General features: G+C 42.4%; 1 protein-coding gene across 3 annotated transcripts in view; it reads right to left on the bottom strand.

Annotated features, from left to right (window-relative positions):
- The window catches only part of kansl1b (KAT8 regulatory NSL complex subunit 1b), a 52,761-nt gene that overhangs the window by 8,669 nt on the left and 21,219 nt on the right, over window positions 1-22,873 (bottom strand). For all 3 annotated transcript variants that reach the window (XM_066698723.1, XM_066698722.1, XM_066698724.1), the window contains exons 3-4: window positions 1,966-2,107; window positions 1,071-1,169 (exon numbers count right to left, since the gene is read on the bottom strand). In XM_066698723.1, the coding sequence (XP_066554820.1) occupies window positions 1,071-1,169; window positions 1,966-2,107 (241 nt within the window). The remainder of the gene's footprint in view (window positions 1-1,070; window positions 1,170-1,965; window positions 2,108-22,873) is intronic.

Raw genomic sequence — 22,873 nt, 5'->3', positions numbered from 1 at the left:
GGGGCGAGAGGACCAAGAGACATTTTGATGAATAACAAATTAAATCAATTTTGATCAAATGCACAAACACAGGCAAAGGTGTTCAAATAAACAAATTCTTGGGTCACACAGAACGAAGAAAATATCAGCTCTACACACTATCAAACAAAGGTCAATAGAGTTCAGATCCCTCCTCCTTTTCCTCTACTCCCCCCATCCTCCCTCCCACCTCTGAGAAATTGTTTGATTCAGTGAATAAGTCTATTTCACAGCCTCTACAAGCATGGCACCGGGCCAGGGTCGGGTTAGGAGGGCGATCTAGAACTTTTCACAAAGACACTTCAGCAAGTGCCAAGGCTTAGACCCACCCCCTTCTTTTCCAACAAGCAATGTAAAGACATGGTTGTCACTGTCATCTCCTCCACAGTTGAAAAGCAAAACCATTGTTTTCACATCCCTAGCATAAGTGACATCACAAAGTGCACGAGGTTCACTTGCATGCAAATCATAAGCAATCCCCCCGGGTTCATTCGCTTTCATTCTTGCTAACGTCCACATACAGTCACCCGAAGTCTGAAAGGTTCATTTAGCTTCATTAGACTTTAAAACCTACACAACTGATGTGGTTTCAATCCCACTCTCAACATTAAACTCTGTGAATCGATTTTAAATGTATACAACACAGCACTTATCACAACATCTTAAAAAGGCACATCTTTAAATCACTGTGGGGAAATCCACATCCATACCTAATTTAACAGCTCAATAACACCCCCCCTTATTCTGACAGCATAATCTGAGATCTTCGAAAAACAGTAGGGGGCTATACGTGTTCATTGTAAAGTGAGGATGGATCAGGCTTTTATTAAATAAAATGCGCAGTGGCTGAAGTCTGTGGGGGGGGTTGGGATAAATTGTTGTTAAAATAAGTTGATACTTGGGGATGAATGACTGAGCCATTGCGGTTTTTTTAGCATTTTGTTATTTAACGTGAGGCAGCTGCAGCCACGCCTTCTTTTGGAGGAGTGTTGCGCCCCAGCTTCTCAGACTCCCCCACACCCCCCCACCCCCCCACCCCCCACCATCCTTACCGGTGTGATCTGTCTCCGATCACAGGGCTCCGATTTCACTGCCACTCCATCCTCCGCTGACACATCACATGGCGCGGAGTCTCCCAGAACAACTGAACCCTGTGGACAAAATGCAACACTGCCATGACACAACCCGCCTCCGGAGCCAGCAATCACCTTCATTTCACACCACAGACCGAATTAAGATGGGCACAAAATCTTAGGACTACCCATAGCGCGGCTGTTCTGTTGCAGGACAGAGCTATGCTTTCCAGGGAAGCTTTACTGCACCATAATCGCCGGGTACAATCACTTCAGACAGAGGAGCACCTGGGATCCCAGGTTGTGCAGCACCACACTAATACAATTGGCTGCTTATGTTGCCATTTGACACAATGCCAGCTTAGGTGTGGCTGTGTGAGACAATACATTTTTGTGAACAATTAAGGTAATTTAAATATTGGGTGAAGTTTACATTACACTGTCTGTCATCGAGGGACAGCGGACCACCAGCAGCAACTTGAGTCCTGAAAAGCTGGCTACTGAAGCAAACTTTTTTTTTTTGGGTGTGCCTTATTTGATATGAGCTGCTTTGGAAAAAGGCATTAGAAAACCAAACTGTAGCAGCAACAAAATACAATAAACAAAAGTAATAATGCATGTTTAGGGGAAATACAAATTTTGAACTGGTTTAATAAAATAATGACCGGTTGTTCTAAAGGGTGGGAGGGGGGGGGGAAGTGTGCAGTGTCAAATTGTAAAGATGAAATCTCGCCCGTAGCCATGCTGGTCGACTGGAATTGCCCGCTTTTTTGTTGAGTGAGCAGCAGTCTTGCGATTTCAGTGCACCAGTGTCCCACATCGGACTCGGCGTGTCGATGAACGCAGCGCAGCGCACCCATGGCTCAGTACTGACCTTGTTTACACGGATCTGCCTGTAGATATCAGTTTGCTGACGGATCCGATACTCCAGGTCAGAGATGTGAGCCTGCAGCCAGTTCCAGTGACTCACAATGGAGGCCCTCTCCATAGCATACCGCCCCTCCGCCCTCCTCCATCTGCAAAGATGACAAAACGGAGCAACACAAGCATTAGATGGGGCTGTTTCAGCAATCTGCCACCAGGGCACAGAGGCCTCCCTGATCTGCACAGCAGCACTCCAGTGTGTGATCATTTTTGCACAAATGCTAGGCATGCAGCTTTAACCAAGTCCAGTTTCCATAAACCAGTGTTAAAATCTGCCACCACACTGAAGGCTGCGATGTAAATGTGGCCAGCAAAGTACTTCACAGTGGTCATTTCCATTACGAGGAACTAAGAACTATTTATGAATGAGGAGAAATAAAAGACCTATTGGTGATCCAGTGCTAGAGTGCACAGACGCACACATGGGCACATCCCGGTCTTGCTTTTCTCCGGTCAACCACTCTAATGCCACGGCCCAAAACAACTCGTAATGTCCTGAACACTGTTCTGAGGAGAAACCAACCTCCTTCGACCGCCCCTTCTTTTCCCCTCTTCCTTTTTATAACTACTTCCTCCTAGGCTGCTGTCTAAGGCTGTAAAGGCTTAGTCAGGGCAAGTTCACAAGGTTTTTTTTATTGCAAAATCTTCTAAAAGGAAAGGGGGGAGGAAAGGTTTGTTGTGTTTATAGAAGTCTACAGTAAGAAAGCAGTGTGGACTCTAGATTTCCTTGTACCATAGCAGCACCGAGTGAGATTGTATCCCTGAAAACGTGAGCTGTAATGATTGCATTTCATAGAATATAAAATTAAGCACAAGATATAAAGCACCTAATACTACCACAGAATTGCCAAAAGAATAACCAATACAGAAAATATGCATAGAGCAGAAAACCATAGCAACAAATGGGGTTGAATTTTTATAAAGCTTTTCAAAACCAAATCTTCAATAACTGAAAACTGCCATTGTACAGAACTGAAGTCTTTTTTTTTTTCTACAGTAAACCAATTTTAATATTTTCACCTCTTTTCTCAAAGCAAAAAACAAGTGTCACTTAAATTTATCTGCCATCCTAACTTAAGCCAACAAACAAGTGCTGCAGAATGAGATTGTACAATCTTCCTTCGGTAAATACAGCACTTCCAATGTCACTTAACTTGAAACGCGCTCGTCCTTGGGAGCCAGCGCGCGCTCGTTTTGAAATGGGTGCCGAGGGGGTTTGATAATTCAATGAAACGATGTAGTCCGAGTGAATTTCCACAGCATCGTCATGATTTCCATACAAATGTGGAAAATGTTGAAATAGTGACCTGTGGTTCTTAAACTGCAACTGCAGCAGCCCTTATCTCCACAGCATTAGAGAGACCAAGGCCGAGTAGCCAGAGTGTAGCAGACACAGACCAGGACACACACACAGCGTTGTAGAATCAGTGAAACACTAAAATAAATGTATATTGCCACGCCTTTAGCTCACAAAAGACAACCCCTGATCTGTACACAAGACACTGAAAACTATGCGCACACGCGTACCCTGAATCTCCAAACCACACATTTTCAATTGCTGTGGTGTTCACATGATCTTCTTAAATGAGGTGGAAAAATGTCCATGCTTACATTAACAGATTAAAAAAGTATTCAGGCTAACCTCTGTGGAGATCAGAATAAAGAAACCCAATTATTGGATTTAAAATACATCAACGATACTTATAACACTGAATTGGTATTACTGTTAGAACAAATTTAAACAAACTTGATTCACATTGGTAAGAAAAAAAAAAAAGACAGCAAGGTGATCAGTGTCTGTGATCTCAGGGGTGCGGTGTCATCACTCACACCGATGCCCTGCAGACGAATAAAGACGGTTCAGGTGGTCTAATGGCAGAGTTCGCAAATCACACACAACTGTGCAATATGTCTATTCCAGTGCTGTAATGTTTTATATTGTACAGAAACTCTCCTGAAATGACCTGCTTCAAATCAAGAGTGAGTTTTTATTTATATATTTTTTTAATAATGCAATTTACAGCAACACAAGGAGAGGAAAAACAAAGATGTGAAGGGAGTCCTTTATTGCAGAGGGGGAGGGGAAATACAAGGAGGGGAGAGGAGAGAAAAAAGAATGGAGGATGTTGCAATACCTCAGTCATCCACGAAGGCGGCTGAGCAGACTACACTACAGAGAGTGAGGCCGGGGTACTAACACAGGACTCCTATTGAGATCCTCACAATAAGGCTTCAACACCCAGCTCTGCAGCATCACAGCTAGGTGACAGGATGTGTCCTCCATCAGGCATAGGAAGCGGGAGACAATTTCACTGACAACAGCACAGGTAATATTTTGCTCAGAAGAAAAGGGGGGGGGGGGGGGGGAGAAAACATGGTGTTGTATAAAACCAAATCAGAGTAGATTTTTGCACAGGACTTGTTGAAAACCTAAACAGATGCTAGATAGCCTCTCCCAGTTTGGCAGTTGGGCTCAACGATCACAAATGTGCGATGGGCTTTACAATATGTAAATAAAATTTGCAACATATTCCCTAATCCCAAAACACAGGCAAGTCAAGAATCAGCCATTGCAGGAAGCTGAAGTTTGATTCTGGGATCTTAGGAGTGTACTAAACAAGACTTATAGGTGAAACGTCCCTAGCATCCAGCTTGACAACAATACTTCATGGGTAATTCCACAAAAGCCTAGGAGAAAATGATTCCAATTGGTGAAGGAAAGGAGGAAAAATAAAAACTAAAGCCTTTTTCCCCTGTACCCAGTGAACACCTGCACTCAGGCAAACAATGACAGAAGGAAGTGCGAGGCGAGCTTAGGCCTAATGAAACTGTACGATGGGCTGATCTTTTGGGGAATTCTGGAGCGTTTGGAGTGAGCACTGTGCACGTCCGGGGTGAGGTGTGGTTGCCGGCCCACTCTGGCACTTTTCCGAGAAGTCAAAAAGATCGTGTATCAGCTTGTTTTGGGTGAGAGATGCCAGAGCTGAACGTAACATCAAGGGCGGGAACTATATTTAAATTAAAGACCTGTGTAAAGGGACTAATACTGCAAATGTTCCTCAATATATAGACCTCTAGTCCTCCTGAACACTAGCTTCTATATAATTATTTTTTCAAAAACGGCAAGCCCTTTGCAACACTGGTCATGGCTTTAAATATTTACAGTCAACTCTGTGGGAACACAGGAATAATATGCCTGCAGTATTTTTTTTTTTTTTTTTTTACAGGATTCAACACATTAAACTAGGCATTAAAAACTATCTACGCAGTAGTCTGAGAACAAAGATTTCAGAAAAACACAATCTGGCGGGCCTACTTGGTTTCAGGTTGCAAAATTATTCCAGAATTCCATTTAGCTTTTTTTCCCCAGAAGAAATGCAGAAAGTCAACTGCAGAAAGACTGCTGGCTAAGACCGCAATTTTATACTGCATCTACAAACACACAGACCAGGTAAATTTCAAATTGACGCCAGAGCCCCCTGTCACCAGATGCACCCTAATCCCAGCGGCCTGCCCTGCTTTCCTTGAGGACATGTGGAAGAGCTGTGTGGGGAAAGGCCATTTGTTTAACCTTGATCAGAGAGATTGTGAACACTGACATGATGAGCCACACTGCCCTTTCAACGCAAGACCTTTGCCAAGGACCACGGCAGCTCCCCACCGAGCCAGGGACCAGAGAGCAGGGTCTGGACCTTCACACAGAGGAACAACAAGACTCACTAATGGAAGATGTTATACCAAAGAGTTGTGAAATAACAAAATACGTCTACTAATACAAATATTACAGGAAATTGATTATTCTGCATTTCTAAAAGATATTTGTCTTGTGTTTCAAGAAACTGCTCCATGATGCACAGAGAAAAACAGCAGATTAACATTTGCATGCTTACACACTTCTCATTCAAATCACATTTCACTTCAGCATCACTGAAACTTCACACAGACCCGAAATCAGCCGATCAGTGTAAAAAGGCAAGCAACCATATGAGCCAAGGCAACCCCCTTTATTAGTACACTTTACTAAACTACACCATAATCAAGTCCGCCCCCCCAACCCAAAACAAAATGAAAAAAATCGGCTACATAGCTGACATTTTTCCTGGCCTGCTAATGTGCAGTATCAAATTATACATGAGCCAAGTGGAAACTCACTCTCTGCTGTCAAGACCAAAAAAAAAAAAAAAAAGTAAGGGGAAAAATGTCCTGGGAGAGACAGGAGAACTAAAAAGGTTGATAGTAACCACTGAGAAACCTTTGGACGAGGGATCAAGGAAACGAGGCCATCAAGGAAATAAACAAAACAAACATGAAAAGGCATTAAATTACTGTGATCATTATAAATCAATTTGAAAAGCAATGTGTTTCAGTGCGAGGGGCAGCCCCTCTCTCCCCCCCCCCCATCTATCTCTCAGCCTGCTAGGTTACCCAAAGGGAAATCATATCTCTGGGCTGGGTCTAGAGAACAAAGAATTTAATGTGATGAAAACAAACAGCCCGCCCCTGTGTCATGTGATCTTGTGGCGCACAGAACCAGCTGGAGAGGGAGAGGGAGGGGGAGGGGGAGGGGGAGGGGGAGGGGGGGTGGGAGAGGGAGCGAGAGAGAGAGCGCGCGCACAGAAGCAACCAAGGGAGAATGAGTGAGCGAGCGAGAGAGAAAGAAAAAGAAAGGAGAATGAGCAAGCGAGGGAGTGAGTGAAAGGGAGAGAGGGGGGACAGGGACAGAGGCTCAATTTCCTCCAGGGAACAAAGGGAAAGCAAGAATGATCTTGCTGCTGGAATCACTGCATCTCCCATCAGCCTACAGGTCTACACGTCTCGGCGCCACACTCCTGCCCAATGCCAGGCGCTGCGGGCTGGAGCACAGGCCATTCAGAAACGGCGGGCACTTAACAAATGGAGAAATTGGATCTGATTCTGCACAAGACAATGCACTGGAAGGCCTAGAACAGTCCTTTTTTTTTTTTAAAAAAAAAGCCTCCCTTCTCAAATCTGTTGTTTCAACCAGAGGTCGGTCTTGTTAGCTTGCAAAATACATTAGAGAAAGAAAACCAGAATCTTCACAAACCAAACCATACACCCCTGCAGCCACTACTACTCTCAGCACTTCACAGAGTCAGCACATTTCCACTGTATTGCCTTTTCACACAGCTCATGCTGCTAAAAGGCTTCTCTTTTCAACCCCCAGAAGATTTTTTTTTATTTTTTTAACAAAAACTAAAAACAACAACCTTATTTGTCAAACTGAATCACTCTCAAAATCACCCAAGAACGAATACAGGGCACTCCTTCCCCATCCACATAACCTTGGCGGGCTGTTTGAGATGGAGCCCAGTTCCTGCCGCCACCAACACATGCCGCTAACACACAGTGCAAACTGGACTGGAAAATTCTGTCCGAGAGCCTGGCTCGCCAAGGCCTGCGCGAGTGATGCATGAAGAGGAGCTTTTCATTAATATCATCCCTACAGTGCCCACACACTTCAACTCTCTGGAAGTTAGGGCTGAATCCATTGTAAAGAACAAAATAAACATAAAAACTACAATTGAACATAGCTAGTAAAGACCAAAATAAAAAGGTAAAGAAAGGCTCACTCTCACACATACCCTTTTTTCCATATGAAACCCACAATTTTGATAAATGCAGCCAGAAACGACATTGAGCTTCTAAACTTGTTTCAAACTAGGAACTCATCAGCGACAGGACAATAAGCTGTTAAAAGCTGCTGTTGCTTTTGAGTGATTGTTGAGCATTGTTAAATTTGAAACCACTTACACTCTCTCTCTCAACAAGTTCACAGCTGCTCTTTAAGAGTCTGCCAGACAGATGTCCAAAATACACACATATGGGGGCCTCTTTTGAATTTTACCTTTGACATCTGACACAGACAAAGACCCAAGGTGCAGTGTGAAGGTGCAAAGGGTTAAATAACAAAAGTAAAATTAAAAATCTGCACTCAATAAATACCCAAGACTGGAGTACCACAGGCAACAGGAACAGCTTCTTGTCCTGTCCTATTGCCAAGGAGAAGCTCTGGAGAAATTCCTGCTCGGGGTAACCAATGAGGTGAAACAGACCCGGAGACAAAAGCGCCGCGGGGGAATAATTCAGAGCTCAGACACGACGTACTGGGCAGGACCAACACAAGAGAAGCAGACTGCATGATTCTGCGGGATGCAACAGGGTCAAGTGCAGATGAAACACTGGGGATATTACATAAAAGGCTTATGCAATGGGTGTGTGTACACAGTGGTCGGAGCAACGCTGGTATAAAAATGCATCCAGATGTGGGATGGACTACAGGAAACTAGGCATAAAAACTTCCCGTGCGTGCGCTCGGCCTGGATTGCACAACCAGGGAGGTTCAGCAAAAAGGAATCCGTGCAACCCTGGTGACTGGTGGCGCGGGGAGACGGATCACATTCTTGGGCTGTTGAAACAGGGTAAACAGGGCTGGGGAGGGTGGATTTACAGCTGGGGCTGAGACTCATGCCAGACCAAAACCTCTCATCACTGAAGTCACCCTCCACTGCAGAAACATTACATATTACCCCCAAAAACTCCAACATTGGATTTCTGTCCATTGCCCTATCCCTGAACGGTGGCCTTTAAAAGAAAAATGAATTTGGCCTAGAGGAGGAAAAGCTTAAGAGGCTATATTATTCCTCAGGATTCCGGCAATGCTACACCAGGCACCCTGCACTTCTGGGTCAGAGAGGTTGAGACATTACCACAATAGGAATTAGCATGAAGAGTGTTCACACACAGCCTTGATCCCCAGAGTATAATTAAACGATGGCGCACTTCACTCGTGTGATGGATTCAGTGAGATCTAGGTTTTCAAAGGCAGGTGCAAGAAGTGGAAGAATGGAAGAGCAAGATGAGCTGAAATCTCATGATGGAGCAGAATCATTTAAAATTTTAATTTATACATTTTTAAAAATACTACCAACTTTGGACTGCGTTTATTCAGGGAAAAGGGCACCACGGTTTCTGCTGTTCTGTACACGCAAGGTTAGACAATGCGTTATTCGACGTTCCACTGAATATGCCCAGTGCATCTCTGTATTTTCCTCTGTGGTGTGTACTGTAAGGACCTAATGCATCTCTTCAATGGGATTCAACAGTTCCCTTCCTACCACCAGACACTGAAGGCTGGGCACAGCAATTGCATCTCTCAACCTCATGCCTTTACTTGCAGCCTTGAATTTTTAAGTTGTTTCTCAGAACTTGTGCAAATTGTGCAATTTTCATAACGTTAAAAACTGTACAGTTCTAGGGTGAGCCCCCATGGCAGGGGGGGGGGGGGATGTGCGTGTGTGTGTGAGAGAGAGGTGAGGTCAGCTGAGATTACTTTTTCATGCTTGGGCTCAGCTTTCTCACACAGAGGTGGCTGAGCTTCACAGATGTTAAAAATCAAGGAAATAATACATGCACATACAAACATGTATACAAACACAAGCTGTGTGAAACGTTTATAAGGATGCCGCTGTGAATACAATGTCTACAAAACAAGGATGCATGTGTGTGGTCTTGCAATAATAAATTATGGGAAGTAAAATAAACTCAGTACAATGGATTTTGACCACGGATTGTACCAGGCAGCTCTTTTAGATTACACATGTATCTGGTGACATGGATGGGCATGCAAAACAAATCAGTCTTCCTCTAGCAATGTGCATCTGGCAAAGACGCACATCGGTCAATTACTTGTAGCCAATGGAATGCTAAAAAGTGGTCGGTGTAGGATGTGCGCGAGGGGGAATTTATAGATCCCCTTCATGTCTTGCTTTTGTCAAGTTAGGAAAGGCTGTACCAAAACAAAGTGAAACAGGAAGACGAGGAAGAAAGAACTTCAGAGAGAAAACCACAACTTATCTTTTGGCCATCTACAATCCTCCGCGAGGCTGAAACCAGAGGCAACTGGGATGCACAGTGTGTACAGTCCATCAGTGTTGAGCCCCCCAATCCCCTCCACTCCCTGTAGGGTGACTCATTAATCAATTATCAATTTGTGGCAGGAGAGGTCAGGTGACATCACTTGCTGTGGTGAATGAACGCTTACAACAAAACCGTAAAAATAAAAAATAAGTCATATGCAGTGTTTATGAATTACTCACAGCACTTACAAGGCATGTCCATGAGTGGAATTAAAAGACGGTCAAGTTTTGGCATGCTGTGAGGTTCTTAACTCTGACCTCAGCATATATGGAGGCTCAACGAAGTACAGGCAGAGCAGCTTTAAAAATACCAAGACTACAAGAAGTCTGACCCTGTTCCTGAAGAGGCCCAAACCTGCAGGTCTCCCAGACGTCTCCAGGCATTGGTTAAAAGCTCCCATTAATCTTGCCTAGTTAGAAGAAAAGTTGGTTCATGAACAATGGAATGAACACAACCAGCCTCCTGCATTTGCTTCCAGGCATTCACACCGCAGCCTGGGTTTTCCCATTTGCCGTAAGACCATCAACACCCCAGAGATACTGAAGGGCCTAGCACCTCAATAATACAGACTGAGAAATTAAAACCCATATGGGCCAGGCTGGAGCAGAGGGCAAAGTGAAGGCAATATTTTCACCCACTTGACCAACCCAACACACACACTAATAAAAAATGTAGCAGAAATAATAATACAAAATAACAGATGTGCTTAGTGGAGGAATCAGGATCGTAGCATGAAAAATGCAGCAGTGCAGAGTAGTGGTTAGGGCTCTGGACTCCAGAAGTGAAAACTCAGCTGTATAAACGGGTAATTGAAGGTACAAAATGTGATATTGTAAAAATCATAAGTCACCCTGGATAAGAAAAAACTCTGCTAAGAAATAAGTAAAATTTAATAATGAAAGTACAAACATCCTCTCTACATCGATGGGGACTATAGGAAACCACAACAGCTCCGCAAATATGAAGTGAATCGTTCTTCATCCACAACAGCGTCTGGCTCCGAAGGGTAGCAGCGAATGCAAACGCTTCAGACAGCAAAGCAGCCCTACAATACACTGCCAGTACAGAGAGTAAGGAGAACCAATTCTTGTGAAGCCTGGGGGATAAATATCACCCCCCCCCCCCCCCCCCCAACAAAAAGTGCACTATTCTTAAGCCCCAATTTTTTGGCCCAGCTTTTGAAAAACGTCTCCATAACCTAGCTGTGCACGTCCCTGTGTGGAGAGGGCTGCTCTGGGTCACGTGCTCCAGTGTGTCTGACACGGAGCTTTGTTGGCACTTCACAGTAACTTTTGTTTCCTTAGTTTCCTCCTTCCTCATGTAACAGTGTTACATCAGACCACAGGATGCTCTAGTGCCTGGTATATGCAGGTCCCCCTCTCCCAAAAAAACGATTCAAATACCCTTCAGGACAGCCTGCCAGCTGGTGGTCTCATCTGTGACCTGAACCCGAGACCACCTGGCTGCAAGAGAACCTGTTGTTTCAAGTTCAGTTTTCAGTGCGACACTGTGTGAACTTTGCCATGAGGGAGTTAAAGATTGCTTGTCACTGGCTCGCTTAAAGGACTGTGGCTAGTCTTTATAATTAGGTGTCATAATTTTGTATTTTAATGACTAGAGAAGGCAGGAATACCCCTACATGCATCAACAGTATTAATATTCAACATTGATATTATCCAGCAAGAATATAAAAAAACATCACCTTATATAATGTACATCAGGACTGCAAATGACCAATTTTAAATAATTTCACACTAATTGGTTATCTGGGTTAACAGCTAATACTAAAGTGACAAAATGTATTCTGACTAAAATCTGATGAAGAAAAAAAAACATCACACACATGAAGCAGGAGCCCTGTTAGTCTGTCTGCATGACTGCTAGCCTCTAGTGAACTCGTCTACCATCCCTCACATGACTAACCAGCGCTCCAGCCAATCAGTCCCATTTCACTGTGAAACCAGGTCACAATCTCTCAGTCAGGCTCCCGTGCGCGGAGATACAAATCAACTCACGACAACTCTCATTCCGAGGCAGCACGCTTGCATGAGAAGGCAACCTGGGTGTGAGGGACACAGAGGGATACCCATACAACACTGATGGGAGTGCTGGTGAATACAATCCCCCCCATCCCATCCACACCCAAAGGGGAGGTCCTCTTGCTTGCCTGGCTTTCAGTCTTAGAACGTTAAAAAAAAAAAAAAAAAAAAAAAAAAAAGGAAAATGAGCTCCAACACTTTGCATGAGTGGGACCAGATTCAGAACAATTTCCCAGACTCAATGCTCAGCTGGTGTTAAGGTTAATGCAGTGAGAAACCATTAACTCCCCCCCCCCCACCAAATCATTCTCAATAATTCCCCCAAACACCCAGTAAACTAAACATAGGATGTGGAAGGGGCTCCGAGATGCTCTCCACTGCCCATTGCCCTAGGAGTATTTCTGTACTGCCAGATAAAAATCCAAAGAAAAACACACTGAGAAATTGCAAAGCCTCGGCCACACATATTAATTACAGCTGAAAGAGTGATGGATGTAATGAAAAAGGCCACTGTGGCAACAGATGACCCGCAGGTGTTCAATACACAGCAGACATGAACCATCGTGTGTGCAGAGATGCATTCTGGGTATGTGTGTGACTGAGGAACAGCACAGCCAGGACAGGGCTCCCAATTGCCCAGTTTTAGTGGGCACCACTAGTCAACTCCGGCCCAACGTCCTCAATCGTGGATGTAAAACCCCATATATTGTATACACTTGTGTGAATTGGAATTTGTAAAATGTTTTATGCCTTGAACTGCACTGTATTTTTGCACTTTGTATTGTGCTTATATTTTGTAAGTTGCCCTGGATAAGGGCATCTGCAAAGAAATAAATATTATTAATAATAATAAACCCTACCCTTCCTGAAAACCATTTTCCTCTCCCCTCCCCCCCCCAACCTGTTTTCTTCTAATTTCTTATCTCATTACCGACGGGCGTCTGACAGAGGTATGGGCTACCGGGGCTGCGGGAAGTGAGGCACATGCTATAAGGTAAATCTCCCATCCTCAGACTGGCACATAAAAGGCTTTTAATTATGGGGGCATGCGCGGCAGGAGCTGCCAGAGACAGATGCCGCTGTGAAGTAAACGCCATGAAGAAAAATAGGTTTACTGACATACATACAAAGCACACTGTTCTACGAGGCTTGCAGGAAGGCTAACCTTCCCCCGACTCCCCAACAGGAGTGCCGTATCTGTGAGGTTTCAGATCAACACAGAATTTAAATGTCTATACTTGGCATATTACACTACTTCACACATCTGCAGATCTATTTGTGAATACATTTTTTATTACTGCTCTTCTTGCGAGATAGCGAGACACTAAATTGCCCATAGTTAAACCCTATCCGTAAACATGGTTGTGTTACATAGCGACTCAGGAAGCCCTGTTCACTACTCGTTTCGGTAACAGCCTGATAATACACAGCCAAAATAATTCTATGCTGTGCAGACAAAAAAAAAAAAAAAAAAAGTGTTCCAGCTGTAGCCAGCCACACCAACGGAGACCATGCTTATGTCATTCGGTTCATTCCTGGCAGATCCCACATCCCGACTCCGAAACAGCCAATGGGCCTGCAAGGAGTGTGTACCCGTGCCCATGGCCAGGCCCAGCTAACCAGTTAAACTGCGCACAAGACAACCCTGCAGTGTGCCACCACACAAAGTGCAGAAAGCCAATTTTTTGTACACAATACAGCAGCACAGCTTTACCCGTTTAAAAATAAAAATGGAAACCACACTCCTAGCTCCTGGAAGTCAATAATAATAGAACTAAGATATTCTATTATGCAAGACACCATAGTGCTACCGCCTCTATCCAGCTTCCTCCCCCCACCTCCCCCTCTCCCTCTCCCTCAATACTACTGCCAGGCCTGACAGCCAGCTCAGAGAACAGCCTGATGCTGAAGCACAGTCAACAGCAACAGGAAGTGCAGCTAGGACGCGGCTCTGCAAAGCACACACTGACTTCCTGGATCTGCTGGCAGGGAGTGGTGTGGCGTCAGAACAGAACACCAAGTGAAAAGAGAGGAGGAAGGAAAAAAAAACAAAAAACTCAGCCACTCAGACAGCTAACCAGTCTGCCTGTCGGCCAGCCTCCACATCCCAACAACACAGCCTGCAGGGAGCGCACTTTACAAGGAGCTGTGCACAATGGGAAGGCCATTTATTTTGGTAATAAATCAACCAACCAATAATTCCTGTCAAATCAAAGCCTTCGCAAGCATGACATTTCAGTTTACTCTAGTAGCTCAACCTGCACCAATTTAAGTATTTTTTTAATATCTATTTTTAAAATTAACTTAATTACATACTGGTGTGGTCTACAAAGCCCCCTCTCCCCTTGCCATGCCATAGCAAAAAGCTCCATAACCTGCTCCTGTTCCTAAGCATTTTATTAACAATCAGCCTGTAATCCTGGAGATGCAAGCATCTTGCCAAGACCTCCACTAGAGCTCCTGAACAACAGTTTAGGTTCTGTATCATTTTCTGTCTTATTGGATAGGATTATAGAATTTGTAATAAAGACTCAACACACAATTTAGTTGATATCTACCATACTTTGTATTTTAAGTTATCGCAACTGAAAATGTTATTTATCAGTAAGGTCCGTGTCAACTGCCTTTACTTTTTTAAATCTCTTCACTGCTTTGAAAGATAAGGCGTTCCATCTTCCTGTGTTTTTATTGCAGTGCGCAGTCATGGTCACTGTGGAGAACCTTGGCCTCCCTTGCTGTCATTACAGGATCCCCGGGGACAGAAATACAGCACAGCGCTGATATGACAGCGGATCTGCACCAACAACTAAGCTCTACAAACAAGTTGCAAGCAAACGGCAAAAAACAAACAAACACCAGGTCATGGCTGGATGAAATGTAATGTAAAATTCACATATCAATGCTGTTCTCATCACACAGGTTGAAATCAATTTGTAAAAAATTGTGTGCACAAACACACACACAAATCCCACTCTGCATGCAATTACCTCCCTCCCACCTCCTCCCCTACCTATAAATTAGAGATGAAAAGCCTTTACAGATGTTTGGGTAGACTCCCAACCCGCATCCAAGCACACAGTGGTACACAGTCTATAGTGCAGCTCCAGTGTAATACATGGCAGGCCAGATAATTGAAAGACTTGCATTCACACAGAACCGAGGAGTAATATGTAGTCTACGTGCATGGAAAACTACGAATGAAGCAAAGATCAGTAAACGCACAAAAAAACACTTTAGTAAGGTTTAAACTACATACTATTTGGCATAAGGCTAATTCAAGATACTCAAAAGGAAACAATTTATGTCTCCTTTGCTAATAATTTTGCTTAACACTTTCAAAGCACTGGTTTTAAGATGTGAAATGGTATATTTTCACACTGCCCCACAGACCCATTCTTGAGTTTGCCCTCTGCTTATTTGTTTTTGTCTGGATTAGCGTTTTATAATATATCAAATTACACTAGATTTAGAATACTATTGACTTCAGATGGTCTCTAGTCAGTCTGATATGAGACAGTAATGGAATCTCAAGGAAATTCAGCCCAAAAGCCCCTTCTCAATATGGTCCCAATCGAAGACTGAACAGGAAGGGTAAGATGAGCAAAACTGAAAAAGTCTGGAGGGACATGCATAACTACAATTATCAAACCATGCTCCAAAAACCCCTATTTGTGAACACATGAAAAGACAAAAGACACTGTATAATAATCCTCCAATAAAATGTTATATTCACTTTGTGGTGTTCTGGCTCTGAAGCTGCAACGCTTCGTGTGTGATGGAATAGAATTGCTGGTCCCCTCACAGTCTGCAGACGCTTAAGTAATTCATAGGAGCTGTTCAGGGGGGTGGGGGCAAACATCACCAGCACATTTGGCTGGATCAGTTTTTGCTTTATTTTTTAGTCCCCGAGTAGAATTAAGAGGATTGTCTAACGGCACAGAACTCTCTTCCTATACTCACAACCTCACTCCTTGGCTTGATCAGTTCTGTCCCTGTTGCCATGAAAAAAAATCAAGAAATAAATATTTCAAATAAAAAAATAAATCAACATACTTCTGCTTGAAGTCTAAACCTCAGACATTACAGAGGCTTGAATGCAGACCGGCACTGTACGAGTTTTGTTTGTAAGGATACAACAGTTGGGATGACGTCAGACTAACACACTCAGGCCCTCAGGTCTCTCAGCGCTGCCATGTGCTTCAGTGGACTGCATATGAAGGTTTCCCAGACTAAAGTGGTGCTGAGACACACCCAAAGACCTCCCACACTATGTTAATCATTATGCAGAAAAAACAGCTTCACGTTCACACATGGAGGTTAACAGCAGGTCCGTCACTTCCTGATTCACTATGATGAGCAGCATTATTCTCTCAACCTAAGATCAGTAGAGCCACATGGAGACATTTCAAAAGGAATAGAAAAATCCCAAGAGGAACTTTGCATAGCAGTTTTAAAACTTTATAAAAGGATCTGTGCTTTTTATTATAATATTTTTAATATTCACTCACTCGTGCATATTTTGAATTTTAAGTGCTAGGAGGTTCCTAGTTGTGGTTAAGCTGAAGAAGGGAAGAGGTGCGAGAAATATTAGTCTCTTAACATTTTAAAAAACTGTTTTAGAAATGTAACCTTTGCCCAGACCGATTACGGAATTACACCAATTAAGCCTGGAGTGAAAAAGAGCAGCTCCCATTTGCCCTTAACACGTTCCTGTTAAGGAAGGCATTTATGACTGGCAAAAATTTCACAGTTTTATTCTGCTTACATAATGAAAGAAAATAGCAAGATGGGCTAAAGGGTAAAAATGGAACTGTGAAAATCTTAACATCCCAATTGCCCACTAACTGGAGTTTTAAACTGAGGGTCTGGAGGACAACCCCAATCTCATGCCCGACCTCGGCACTTCCCACACACATATCCAGCTACACACGCACTTTCCCAGCATTCATTCCTTTGCCTCCCTCCCCACACACTGGCTTTGCAGCAGCTCCTGGGCTGTTCATTCCATCGGGGGGGGGGTTCCAATGGCCTCGTCTTCATGGCCAGGTCCTCATTCCTTTAGTCAAGCAAGTCTAGGCCAAAATAAAAAATCTATTTACCTTTTACTACACAATGCATTACATTATTCTGGTTTGGTTTTCTGATTGTTTTATTCTGTTTCTGTTTGTCTAATGCATGTACTGTAAAGCTTTCAATGTAGTAGACTTTTTCGATTCAATTAAATGTAATTGTTTCATGCACTTGATCCAAGTGATTTTGTTTTAGTTCTGAATACGATATAAAAATCAGGATTTTTTACAAATAGATTTTACATTTTTTAAATCAAAAGTATAAAAATTTGTTTGGTTTTATATATGTAATGTAAAATACTTTAACAATAAAATGGTAATTTTACTACATGTCCAATGGTGTGGTCTGAACTCCTGAAACTCACTTTATATGTATGCACATTCACTGCACTGAAAAGTAGGCTTAAAAAAATGGGAGGTAAGGGAAAAATAAAGTAAAACTGTAGATAACCTGGAGGACAAGTATGAAACAGAAAGCAGCTATTCTACACTGCTTTTATATTATTACTATTATTATTCAGGCTGATGCCAAGGATAGAACCATTGTAAATCTTAGACTACCAGCTGGCTGGTAGCCTGACATTTTTACTAGCCAAAAATATTACTAGCCCAAATTTTCATCACATTGTGACAAAAGCTACATAAACGCATACATTTACACTAAGCATTTGTCATAGAAAGGCTTACTGAATACAGATCCGTGTTCTACACCGAGACCACCAGATAACTTTCCCATCATATCGTAGCCAATGCTCCCTTTATTTTTTTTTGCCAAGAGGCAAGGAAAATCCTGTTCCACGTTTTTGGATCACAATTGGGTTGACTTGCATAGTGGTGGGCGATACCAAAATTTTGCTCCACGATACCAATACTAATTTAGTATCAGGATACTCAATACAGGATACCAAAAGAAATTAAACCTTAAGCAGAACAGTTAAAAAAACCAATTGAGTGCATGGCCTTTTTACAATACTTTTACTCATATGAATATTTTGCACCATATTCCATTAAAACAAATAACATGCTTTACAATTTAGTTTTTTCAAGAAATTATGTGCAAGTCAAGCAATTATTTTGTAGGTTGCAAAATACAACTTTCTTATGCTGATAACACCTCATTGATAAAACAAACTGCACAATTTGCAATTAAGTGAACTAACAAATAATTGTGAGTTCAAGTGCAAAATAAGTCAGCACATTCACACAAAAAAAAGGTGTCTAGTCTCAATACTTGAGTCTCCATTTGAAAGCTACTGTACTTACAATCCCTAAAAAAGGGGGAATCATGTGTCGTTTATGTTTGCTAAGGATTCCTTCGTTAAATAAACAAAAAGATCAAACTATAGAAATAATAATTTACAAAAAGTTATCAAATAGACTCCTGCAGTTTCACTAGTGGTAATTTTCGTTGTTTTGTTGCAAGAAACACATTGATTTGTTTTGTTTGTTTTGCTGGCTGCATCTGGGACTTTGACAAGAACCTGATTAAGTTAAAAGGGCATTTCTACATTAGTTTAGTTTTGGTGGATTGTAATACTGTCCTTTGCATTCCAACTATGTAATTTTCAGGTATAGTCAACCCAAACACTATTTCTTTAGTGCTTCTGTCTTGCAAACAGCAGTGCTATAACTGAAACAGTGTTCTTGTGCGGCAGGTACAGCAGCTGATATAATTAAGCACTCCAAATTAAACTAGTGGAAACTAGTAGTTCGTGTTTTAATGTGTACATGCAGTCCTCGCTATTGCTGCTGTTCTTTCAATAAATCGTTACTCCGAGATCATGCTAGAAGTACAATATGTAATCTAAATAACACAAAATAATTCACTAGCATCATCTATCCCAATAAAACCAATGGGAATGTTTTAGTTCTTGTTATTTAAATAAAGGAGAATGCTCAATCATTTTACAATCCTGCCATATTACTTCTGTACACAGGTCTGAATGTCGATCTGATAAATGTTTAAACATATTGAATGTATTGCCTTCTCTTGCCTGAATTTCTTTAAGATAGTCTGCATTTTGACTTTCTATTGTCAAAAGAAAGCACTGACCAAGAAAGCAAAATTATCCCAAATCAAACCAGTAGCATTACTTGAGGAACATTTTGGTCATTAGACTCAGCCGTGATGCTTCAGTTTTACCAATTGCCCGGGCAGTGCAACGACTCAGGGAAGGATCGTCTCCCGGTGGTACGGTGTGTCATGGTATGACACACAGTGTGTTACTGTGTGTCCTACATTTAAGTATTGCAGTGCACCACTGGTATTGGTACTACCACCATCATTTTTAGACTTCTTTGCTGGTAGATTAGAGAGGCACGGCAAAGAATTATGCATCTTTCAGGATTTATTGAACGTTAAAAGTTACCTTGGCTCACAACAAGCCTCACAAGAATACTGGGGAAGACTGGGCGAGTTCTTCAGTCTTCAGTGTCTATGTTGTGCAGATCGACTGATGTACAAACAATGTCCTGCGCAGAATCTGATCAATGGCTTGATTTAAGAATTCGCCCATTGATACCACCACCAGATGCAGTGCAAGGATGGATGTGGAAAGGTTAAGGTGGATTTATATCATTGAAGTCAGTTCATCATGAAACAAAATACGAAAGACACAACATTCCAGCAAAACTCATGACATTGTGATACAAGTAAATCACAGCGGGGGGGGGGGAGGGGGGTTAACGGGGGACAAAATGTTGCTCGCCAGGTGGGATAGTAATTCATAATTTGTCACTCGCCCTGCCTTCAAAATACTGTTAGATCTCCATCGATTTTCAACACTAGAGGTAAGATAAAATAAAAACTATAACCTAGAGTTATTTGCCATGTATAGGTTTTATGCCTAAGCATCAAAATGTTACAGGTCATTACCTGATATCATGCATTTCCATACAGTCTGCCTGGTGCTCTTTTATAGCACAAAGTGAACACCATCAAGCCCCATGCTCACTGGCTTTTGGCTTTATTTTCAATTCAGACTCCAAAAGAACATGCTGCTGTTGAAGTCACTCACTCACTTTCTGTGCACAAACAAAAGACAACAAAAAAAGCCTCTTTTTGTGGCTTTGAGGTTTGTGGCCTAATTTTGGAAAAGTCATCACACCCACAGCACCAAAGTTACACAGGGTTCTCATCCACTTCAGACAGGGGCAGAGGCAGGGTTTTTCTGCTGGCCCAGGCAAAACTGGGGCACTATGAGCAAGCTATTCTCCACCCTTTGAAGCAACCAGTACATGCATGCATGTGCGAAGTGATGTAATACAATGCTACGCCTTTAGTCCTATCTGCACAGCCAAGAGAAAAAGATCCACTGGGCTGCTAAATACACGATCTTCTATGAAGTGCGCCCGTGAGTTTATTTGATAAAAATAAAAGAACCGTTACAATGGTGAGGCTGCTTCACTTCGAGTTGCCTGCAGCGCCATAAGACAGCAGGCTGCCTTTAAACATTACAAGGCACTGCGAGTTGGACCGGCCACAGAAGGTACAGGCTCCCATGCTTTGGCTTTGCAGGGCAGAAGATGCATTCTTGTTTTTATATAAGTGAGCATCCTGTTCTTGGCAAGTTTTATTTTAGTTTTTTTTTTTTTTTTGCTTTGTTTTGATGAGAATGTGTGCTTTAAACTGAGGAACAGCAGGAAGTACAATGCAGTAAACAGTTTTGTGTAACTGGGTTGCTCTGTGTGTGTGTGTGTGTTTGTTTGGGAGGCTTGGCTGTTTTTAGGATTTATTTAAAAACAAACAAAAAATAATAATCTGAGGCAATGCATCCAAGAAGCCTTCCTGAAATGTATTTAAGGTCTGCGTTTCAAACCGTACAGGAGGCAGCTGCGGCGGTTTGTTAAAATACCAAGTTGCAAACTTATTTTCCAGGCAGGCTGAGAAGATCAAATTTGCCAATCAGAAGCACCTTCTGACATCGCATTCCCCATTCAGAAGAGATAGAAGAGATGTACGGCAAACGATCACCTCCATTCATGGAATATATTATTTGGTGGTGGAATAAAATCAAGCAAATAAATGCACAAAAATTAAAAAAACAACAACTTTAAAATATTTTTTGTGGTGTTTTTAGAATGCCGACAAGATGCATCTCCTAAAGTTCATTAAGGCTGGCCAGCTGCTTCTCAGATGCCTAGTGTTTGTGCAAGAGGAACTATTGTTAGTTCAAGGCGGGTGCTGCAGGATCACACACAGGGCCACGGCAGGCCCCTGCTCTCACTGGGAGTGTGCAGTGCTGCAGTTATTGTAGTATAGGGTCACAGTAAACACCCTAAAATTCTGCTTAATGCATTCCTGCTCTATGTAAATTTGGACTGCATCTCTACACGGCACTCAGCATTTCAACAGTAATTACTTACAGATGAAAACTTGCCAACATAAGGTGCTTTAATAGTATTGATTTTATTTCTCCTGTTGTGCACGCGCGTGTGGGGAGGGTTGTTGTTGTTTGGTGTGTGACTTACTGTGTACAAGTGTGTGTGTGTGTGTGTGTGTGTGTGTGTGTGTGCGCATGCGGTTTAAGGTAATCCAAAATAATCGTAATCTCCCAGACTAATTAAAAATACATCTAATTCCCAAGCAGTAGTATGCTGTTGCTACGAATTTGAATTTGAATTTCAATATGTGGAGCATATCATAGTGGGAATAAGTATAGATTGAATAGTTTGGGTCAAAACAACTTAAGCTACAGTGCAGCAGAAGGGAACTTAAAAAAAGGCATTTCTTCTGTAAATCTTACATAAAACAATAACAAATAAAATAGGACCACTCATATCTATGAAGTTATTTTCACCAGTTTAATTTGATTCAGAGGGAGAGGGAGATCTGCAACAAGTGAACTCTGAATACCACCACAGGTCAGAGTGACAAGCTGGTTAAAAAGCACAGGGGGCATTCAGACGTCTGGCTTAAATTTAGACGCACCAAAAAGGGTGTGGGGGGGGATGGACACACACCACAACTTCACACACTGATACAATATCCTAGCTGAACAGTTTAACCCATTCATGCAAAGCTTCCCAAATATAGGACAGGATGAAGGTGCAGATATCCCTAGTTACATGAGAATTTAACACCCCCATGTCTACTGTACACCTAAACAGAGAACTGGTTTATTTACACTGATACCAGTTAGAGCAAATCAACTTGTCTTTTGCTTCCTAAGATTCAGCACGTTTATACACCACAGCTGGCACTGCAGATAGTACACACCAGGGAAACAAAATGTAAAAGAATCCACACATGAATGGTTGCAAGTAGGTGAACTGGCTTTACACTGAACTGAAAGGTGAGTCCAAAAGGACACTAAGGCGCTGCGGTGAAGAAGAGTCCATCCTACTCTCTCGCCCTAACAGTGAGGGAGACATTTCCAGCAAAAAAACTTTCAGCTCTGTCACTAGGAGAGTACCTGATTGGAGTGAAATTAAAAGTACACAACCTAACCCATGCTCCTTTCAGTTTTGATAGGGGAGAGAGAGAGAAGTGGAATGCTTGAGAGAAACCTCAAACTATGAAAAAGACCCTGCTGAGGTTCATGTCACAAAATGAAATATCCTCAAAACGAATAATCCAGCACAGGGAGGCTTACACGCACCGCTACACTATCAGCAAACCAATCTGCAACAAGAAAATTAACACCCAGCACAAATTAAATAAAATGAACTGATCCCATATAGTACAATTAAAACACATTTATCAGAGCTTTCGCAGGTAGAAAAGAAAACTGCACCATGTTTTTGCAGAATTGTGGGGTGTAAAAAACAAAACAAAAAAACAAAGGAAAAAGTTTCACATGGACCAGGAATA

The sequence above is a fragment of the Amia ocellicauda genome, chromosome 3 (genome assembly GCF_036373705.1).
Source record: "Amia ocellicauda isolate fAmiCal2 chromosome 3, fAmiCal2.hap1, whole genome shotgun sequence".
NCBI lineage: Eukaryota > Metazoa > Chordata > Actinopteri > Amiiformes > Amiidae > Amia > Amia ocellicauda.
This window is presented reverse-complemented; position numbering and strand designations above follow the sequence as displayed.